The sequence below is a fragment of the Engystomops pustulosus genome, chromosome 2, assembly GCF_040894005.1.
Source record: "Engystomops pustulosus chromosome 2, aEngPut4.maternal, whole genome shotgun sequence".
NCBI lineage: Eukaryota > Metazoa > Chordata > Amphibia > Anura > Leptodactylidae > Engystomops > Engystomops pustulosus.
In genome coordinates this window covers 196,571,514-196,580,726 of record NC_092412.1, presented here as the reverse complement: position 1 = coordinate 196,580,726, position 9,213 = coordinate 196,571,514, and the positions used below count along the sequence as shown (strand labels likewise).

Below are 9,213 nucleotides of genomic sequence, written 5' to 3'. Positions count from 1 at the left end.
TTCAGGTTTGTTGTCTTTTTGTTCATAGAATGCACACTAAAAACACACTGTCCAGTGGATTCACGCAAATAAAAATAGCTGAGCTTTTACAGAGGACTTGTCACCTGGTTGTCACTATGCCTTGGACTGCCATAGAGGTTTCCAGGGCCATGTCTCCTGTACAGGGGGATGGATTGGAGGGTATGAGGGATGTCATTCAGCATTCTCTAATTTGGGACAAGATAAGGATGACCTGCAGCTATTTCTCCAGGCTGTCACTATAGACATTATTACTTAGGATGCAACCGGGAGGATTCCTGATGAGGGCTGCAACATGCTCATACAGTGTGAAATGTTCTCTGTTTCGATTCCTCCCTTCTGAAAGCGATCAAATCACCGACTGCTGCTAATGTTCCAATTGCCTGCTGAGTAATGTAACTGTCCTTATATGGAGAGTTATATCAGCAGGGAAATGTTCAAATGTACGCTCAGCGGAGGCTGGGGATGGACGCCATACTGTGGCATCCGTCCCCCACAACATCTAATGGGCTTTGTTTAGTGTTTACATCTCTCTGCAGCAGGAAGCTGGATGGAAAAACCCAGACTGCTGCAGTTTTTTTTATTCAGTGTTTCCTGCTGGATGTAATGATATGCTGTGCAGACGGAGGCAAAAAGGTCTGTCTGCCAGTATATGTCTATGGACATGTTCAGCATATACACCGAACATATCCAAAAACTTGATGTGAATGAAGCCTTTTTTAGATTAAAACAAAGTAATCAAACCAAAAAGACTTTATATTATTGGATATGAGAGTAATAGACCAAACCGATAGAAGAGTGAAGAAAGTAAGCTGCACTGTACCATAGGCATTCGTATCACACTTCTCTTTTTTGGACATGTCTGGCACAAGCTATTCTTTTAGCTTTAAGTTGCCACATTTTCTTATGAAAAGGAAAAAAACTGTCAGAGTGTACATCAGCCAGGAATTAGCAAATGAAGATTTAAGCTACTAATTTGTGTCAAAGATGTTTTTTTTTCCTAAAATATAGCGCCACGCCTGTCTACAGGTTTTTTTGCAATTCCGTGCAGAGCTTACATGTTTCTTTTGGGCAGAAAGTTCACAGCTTAATAACGCAGGGCAGCATGGTGGCTGAGTGGGTAGCTTGAATCCGGACTCTTGAGACCTGCTTTTAGCTTCTCTGAACTGTGCAACACCTCCTGTTATCTTTTCGTGCACAGCCTAATTTCCATATACCACTGCCCCCTTTTTCAGAAACTAAGCCCTGTTTTGACATCACGACCCCATAGGACGGGCAGCGAAAAAATTCCTTCATAAATGTGTCAGAAGGCATTTTAGACATTTTCTTTTGACACAAAACGTCACAAAAAGTGCAAGTGGAAAATCTGCATGGAAACGCACAAAAAGCACAACACTCAATGGAGAAATTCCAATTCAGGAATTTGGCTTTAACGTACTATCACTGAATAATAATTTTGTAATCTTGTAAGGTTATTTGCACACCTTACGGATTGTCATGCAGAGAATCCACATGAAAGTCCGGCTTCCAAAACACGCTGTTTTTATGTGCATTTTTCATGCGGATTTGTCTATTTAGTGTTGAGTTCCATATTGACTTCTATATGGGTTTAAGAGCACTGTACTGGACGTTCTATAAAAAGAGAGAACTGGTCAAATATTCTATCCACACTGCCCCCATCTTGTCCATAGGTGGTGTCTGGTATTGCAGCATACCTGAATTAGGTGTAAGTGACTATTGACCATAATATTTACAAGGAACACATTGTGCAGGATGTAGTGGTGAGTTAAAACTGCAGAATATTTCTACTTAGATATTGTACGTGCGGTTGGTGCATAGTAATGTCAGTCGTGCACATCCAGTGGTGGATATTGTTTATCTAAAAGATACATGTTGTACTAAGTAAGCAGCTCAATGTTTGCTCTTTTAAACAGGAGGTTAATAGTTAATCAGAGGAGCTGGCTTCTGGAGGAAGGCATCACAGTATGTACTTTTGGCAGTTTGCTGATACAGTGATTCATTTTTAGACCAAAAAAATGCATCTCTTTGTTATGACGCATCAATTGTAGCTATGGCCCTACACCCGATAACAAAAATAAGACATTCTTTCCCAGCACTAAGGTTGGCCAATACGTTGTATCACAAGTAATTGCTAGTTACTTTCTGTGGACACATTTCAAGGGAACTTGTCACCATGAAATGTATGTTATAGAGCAGGAGGAGCAAGGCAGTTTGTACATAGTGGGGCAGATTTACTTACCCGTTCCATTCGCGATCCAGAGGCGGGTTCTCCGTTGAGGATTCGGGTCTTCCGGCGAATCACTAAGGTAGTGCGCCCGATGTCCACCAGGTGTCGCTGCTGTGCTGAAGTCCGTTGGAGGTCACTGAAGTTCACTGTCCTACCCTGGGTGCAGGTAAGCGCGTGTCGAGCGACACATTTTTTTAAAAAATACGGCGGCTTTTCAGAATCCGTCAGGTTTTCCGACACCCATTCCCCCCGATTTACGTCACGTGCATGCCGGCGCTGATGTGGCACAATCCGATCGCTTGCGCCAAAAACCCGAGGCAATTTGGTGCAAAACGGTAATTTTCGGGAAACCCGACGGAAAAACGCGATTCGGGCCTTCAGTACATGACCCCCAGTGTCTTATCTCCAGACAACATGATAAGGAGAAGGAGGAGCTGAGCAGATTATACAGTTAACTTAGAACATGCAACATATTATAGTGCAGGAGATCTCTGGGATTCAGTATAACTTCTCATAGTGAAGTTAAATAAATAAGGGATAATTCCCAATGAACTATATATCAGTCTACTCAGCTCATCCTGCTCTATAACATGATGCCTGCAGATATGACCCTTTGTAAAGATCTGTTCAATTCCTCCTGCTTCATAATGTGGGGAATAGTGTGTTCAGTTGTGTTGTAAAGATAATATATACATATTTAGGAACTTGATCCATTATACTGTAAGTGGCTGTGGGTTTTTTAGGGACGCTGTGTGGAGTTTGATAAGAAATTTGATAAACCATGTTCGTGAGAAACCATAATAAGGTCCTCCTCCTGATTGAGCAGATCATCACCTGTAAGGTACTAGATGCCACTAATGTCTGCCACTATGTCATTAGTATGTAATGACATACTAGCGTATGAGACAGCGTAATCGAAGGGTGAAGGCATTTTAAATTTTTGCTAGAATCGGCCCTGAAATCGAAACACAATTTCCTAAATGTCAAGGCCATTTTGTAGTCCTATGTGAATATATCCTAACGTGTAAAATAGCAGTATTTTAAAGGAAATCTACCATTTGCATGTTAGCCATTTGAACTAAATATACTTACTTTTCAGTGTCTTCTACCAGATCCCAGCACATGAGTTTTTCTGTGTGGTAAAATGGTGAAAAATGGTCATTTGGATATTTTTTCCATTCGCCGCAAGTAATTAATCATTTTATATTTGGATAGATCGGGCATTTTGGAAAACCTAGCATGGTTAAAATTATATATTTGCATTTCCATTATATGGAAAGGGGCAGGATGTGGAGGTGGCGTAAAGGGGATAATAATGTAATTGCTTGTGGTATTGCATCTGAGATGTACAAAGAACTGATCAGTTGTGCAACCCAGTCACTGGACGGCAGCAGTGACTGGGTTGCACAACTGATCAGTTCTTTGTGCATCTCAGATGCAATACCACAAGCAATTACATTATTATCCCCTTTACGCCACCACCACAAAACCTTTCCCCTTTCCATATAATGGAAATGCAAATATATAATTTTAACCATGTTAGGTTTTCCAAAATGCCCGATCTATCCAAATTGGGCCGCACACCTGGTTCATAGAGAGGAGTGGACAGCAAGCATCTGCCTAAGCAACGATGGCAGCTGTGGTGCCTGGGTCATAGAGAAGAGCATGGGAGCGAGGAGGAGCCGGCTGCAGAGAGCGCAGGTAGGTGAGTATTAATTTTTTTTATTTCTTGCTGTGGTTATCTATCTACTGGGGGCACGTGCTTGGCTACCTATCTATTGCGGACATGTGCTATGGCTATCTATCTACTGGGGGCTTGTGTTGTGGCTACTGGGTGCATATTGTATGATTCTCGCTTAATTACATAATACAATATGTTGTTGGTATTCATGGCCTTCTCAGCAAAAAAGGTTCTCGACCCCTGCTTTAAAGGAATCTGCCACTCAGACCTGTTTGGGGGCATCATAGCCATGGACCACATTTCTTGCTACAATTTGTTCTGTTTTATATCACTTGTTTTATTGATCACCTTATTGCTATTGTGGGTTTTTTTGCGTATCCAACTTTTTCTTCAGATAACAGTATTTTTTTTTAGTTGGCCAATAGAACACATCAAAACTGAGGGCTTTCAATTTTAATCCATCATACTGAATGATAAATCCATAAAGCTTTAAGACCGTCCAGTCTATCTTTGCAGCTCCTATTTCTAGGCAAAGATTTAAACACAATCTGATTGTGTATATTATTTACAAACTTCACAGGCAAAATTATCATGCTCTTTACATCATGTCAATTTTACTGTGAAGCTTAGTGTAATGTTTCCGGTAACGTATGTGTATAGCTGGATTACAGGTCATTTAACCTTGGACATGTTCCCAAGTATTTGGTTAGTCAGCTCACCTGGTAACCACCCAATTTCCCAAGCATAAGCTCCTACGTTGCTCCAACACACAGATTTCCAGGATTGAAAATATGAATGTCCGTGTGGACCATGAGTAAGGCTTTTTGAAGCCGAAACATGTAGGTCAGGAGCCTCTATGTCTGGTGAACACTGCACTACTTTTCTTATGGAATTGTTATAACGGACATTTGTATTTTTAATTTTGGAATTCTGTGTTCTGGACCACTTTCTTCTTTTCTTTGCTGTGTATTTCCTTATTTGAGCCTCTGGATTTCCTCTGTGCACCAGGAACGTCTGGATACCTTGCCCTGTGGTGAATTGACAGTTTTTTTCTATATTAGCTCCTACATTTTTCCAGTAAATTATATATATATATGTGACATGTCAAGTCTGCCTACTAGTCATGGACTGTTGCTAATACTGTAGATAATACTTGCCAATGAAAGATCATTGGGAAGACTCCAAAAAGTGGTGCACATACAATCACTACGCATCCATTACAGTGACAGTCATATTATCCCCAACATCAGAACTCTTCATATAAGAGGCAGCGTTTGCTAGCTGTAAAGAAATTCCTTTGGGGCCCTCACACACAAATAGGTCCCTTAAAAATAGCAAAATGAATTCTTATCCAGCTCTTTTCCCATTAAGAAAGGTGCAGATCACTCTGCAGGTCTCGGCTGTTCCTCATGTTTGCCAGTGCAAAACCACTGAAGGCGGTGTATTCAATTGTATCTGAGTCCTGAAGTAGTAGATACACTCCAAACAGGGGTGTAACTTTAGGGGGTGCAGAGGTTGCGATCGCACCTGGGCCCAAGAGGTTTAGGGGGTCCTTATGGTGTCACTTTCCCATATGAGAAGACTATTACTATAAACCATATATTATAGTCGGGGACCTGGCACAGACTTTGCACTGGGGCCCATCAGCTTCTAGTTACGCCACTGACTCCAAACATGTGTCAGGCTCCCTGAAACAGCCCTAGAAATATGAGATTGTCTTGCTGGAGAGTTGGACGCATGTAGACATTAGATGATCACAGGTACTAGAATGCTGACCATAAATGGGACACCAACCTTATCACTAATGCAACAGGATACTGACAATAACACAACCACCTGCTTACGAGAGCACTCTGGGTAATACTGATACACTGGGGCACATTTACTTACAAAGTAGGAAACTTCACTAAAAGTGCTATTTCTGTGTATAATGCTGGGTAGGACCGATTCCTTAAGAACAGGCGCCAGAAATCATTAATCTTCCCCGCACTGGTGCGACAGTGTTCACCATCTTTTTTGTGGTGCTCCTCTAACATAGGTTGTGCGACACAATTTGCATGATAAATACGGGGCTCGGTCCGAATCAGCCCCCTAATTGCGTCGCATGGAGGCCAGTGCAGCTGCACCGCAAAAGGGTCGTGTGTGACACAATAGTGCCACAGACACTTCATAAATACCTGTGCCCAACTGTGTTATACTGGAAATTATAAACAGAAGGTGAGTGTAAAGTCTTCCTTTCACATTCAGATTTAAAAATAAAAAGTAGCCAATGCCAATTATAGACAAATCTACCATCAAAAGCATGACAAACCAGGGAAACTCATTCATAGATCCAGACACTGTGACTGTGGTTTTTTTTCCATGGCCTCCTTCCTTCTAAAATCAAGTTTTAAAATGATTCTTTTTTTAACATTAAATTTTTATTGATTTTCCAGGGATGGTACATACAAATGTCGTAAAACATATCATAACTTTTAAAATGATTCTAATAAGCCTGGACGCTCTGAGCTGCAGCTTCACAGGCTCTTAGATTGTCTATCTCTTCTCTCTGCCTGATGTAATCTCGCTGCAGCACATGAAGTTGCAGCAAACAGTGGGAGGGGGAAGTGCTCTGCCTGTGTAACAGCCTTTGAAGCTGCAGCATGGAGGGTGTCCGGTAAAGCCCCACACCAGGAGCCCTAATGGCTCATAAGCATAATTTTAAAAGTTGATTTTATAAGGAAGGAGATGAGTAAGTAAGTGTCCCTGGTTTATCGTGCTTGATTTTGGTAGTAGATTTTCTTTAAATACCTGGGGGGACATTTACTTACCCATCCTCCGTGCTATCCCAGATCCGGACTGTTTGACAATCCTGCGCTGTGGCACGATTCACATAGTTCATGCGGCCAATTTCCTGCATGTGTCGCTTCCCCGCTCAGGTCCAGGTCCGCTCAGGAGTTCACCTTCTTCTTCCCGGTGTATGTGAGTGCATTGTCTTGCGACACAATTTAATTGTTAAATCCTGCGCTTAGTCTGAACCAGTCGGATCATATGACGGGCAACCAACGTTTTGTGTCGCATGAAAGCCAGTGCAATGCGCCAAAAACACCTTTTAAATCCCTGTCCCAACGGCCCAAAACGGAAATCGACGGGATGTCCGACGAAAGTGCGGTCTGCGTGGCCCTTAGTAAATGAGAACGACAGTGTTCACACATGGTATCAGCTACTTTTTTTTTTATTTTTTAGAAAAAATTGGGATGTTATTTTGTGTAGCCAAAATGTTTAGGTAATTTGATATGGCCCATAGGTAAAAGTGCTCTTGTGTGATCATAGTTAGGCTACATACTGGCCATTTATCTCTAGTTGGTAAACATTTCATTCCTCATAGACTTTCTTCAGTTTCCTCTAAGCCTCTGTTAATAAAAGCTACGCGACTTTTTTTTTGTTATTAATAACAGAAAAGGGAAAAGAACTAGCCGACCCTAAGTGGGAGACCATCCTAACATGTAGATAACCAGGCAAGCATCCTAAATATCCTCAGCATACTATATATAGTGATTGCTATGACTAGTTATGCCCCTGCAGTTCATAGTCACCATCCATCTGGCTCATAAAATTTCTTACCTTATGTTGAATTAAATCAATGTTTTCTTAATCTTTGATTTTATTAATTCATACAGTTCCCAATAGATCCAGATAGGATGGCTACAAGTGTGGGGCTGATATTGTGCTACAAATCATTCACCCCATGTAGAGTGTCTGCAGGAGAGTGACTGGAGGGCTAAGGGGTGGGAGAAAACTTGAGAGCAGTATGAGTGGAGCAGTGAGTAAGAGTGCTGGAGGATATATATAAGAGGTGCCCTGCAGCTTCCTGTACAAGTAGCAGACGCATCTCCTGCTCATCCTGTCATTGCCAGGGACAAGAGGTCGCAGTTATTGATCTGTGTACTCAGGACTCTGCTAACACAAAGATTGGGGACTGCGAGGGCAGCAGCGGGCACCATGGAGGCACACATGCAGCACCCAGGACCCCTGCTAGTGCCACTGCTGCTGGGGGCACTGGCTCTCATCACCCCTGCTGTCACTGCCCTGGACAGACACTACTATGTGGCTGCTGTCATCACTGACTGGGACTACAGCAATGGACAGGGGGACAGGTAAGGACTCCATCTACACACAGCTGTGTGGACTGTTACATGTTCTGACTGTGATTCAGTATGTATGGGGTTATTTATGATAGATAGGTGTGAGGTTAATAGATAGATATGATATAGACAGATATATACATATCGATATATGTAGATAGAAATTGCTATATTGTGATTATTTTAATGCTGTATCATATACAGTACAGATTAAAAATAGATAAAAAAGACAAATATACTATAGATGGGTGGAGAGACAGGTGCCAGACAGGCATGTAAATAAAAGATGGAATAATGGACTTTGTGAAGAGTTCTAAGACCTGCGCCCTGTGTAGTGCATTTATACCTCTTTTGCTTGTGCTTTTGCATCTCACTTTACGTTAATAATAGAGCAATTATAGATCAAGATAGATAATGGGTCTAAAACAGAAAGCTCCAAATTTGAAAACAGCTTCATTAACATGCAAAGTTTCAAATAAAATCTCTGAGCTTGATATACAAGTATATAAAATTATTGATCAGTCATCAATATGTATAGTGTATAGTGTATATATATACCGTGTAGTATAGTAATGACCATATACCATGTCTTGTGTAACAATCTGTCTATACACTCTATACTGTGTAATGTCCATCTCTGAAGCAATGATCTGACTTTGCAAGACCAAAAATATTTAACTATACAGATCGTAAATTACATTTATTTCACATTTTTATTTGCAGTTGCTCTAAACCATGCTCAGCGATTTCAGACATTAGAATACCATCACCTGGACTGGCTGAGATTTGAGGTTTTTATCTATATTATGGACTTCCAGTATGAAATTCCAGTAAGAACACTGATCTTTGCAAGTGACTGAGGTGCAGGATGGAACCTTTTTGATCTTTTGATCCTGTTTTGGAAATTGGCATATTGTGAATTTGGTCACTGGAACCTTGATATAGATTAGTACAGAAATCAGATATGAGATATACTTTCATAGTTAACAAGATGCTCTTTATAACTGGCAGAGTGTAGATTAAGATCTCATGAATGAATGTGTGTGCAAAATGCACCCGCTTTGGCTATTGTGCGCATGGCCAATCGGCACAGTCACAGTGCGGTAACACATGATGCATGCACCATGCTTATTGCACAGTGA

At 41.3% G+C, this 9,213-nt stretch overlaps 1 protein-coding gene across 1 annotated transcript in view; it reads left to right on the top strand.

Moving 5' to 3' along the window:
- The first annotated feature begins 7,759 nt into the window (after positions 1-7,759).
- F5 (coagulation factor V) overlaps positions 7,760-9,213 on the top strand; it is a 62,885-nt gene continuing 61,431 nt past the window's right edge. Inside the window, exon 1 of the mRNA XM_072137746.1 lies at positions 7,760-8,083. Within this exon, the coding sequence (XP_071993847.1) occupies positions 7,929-8,083 (155 nt within the window). The 5' untranslated portion in view covers positions 7,760-7,928. The remainder of the gene's footprint in view (positions 8,084-9,213) is intronic.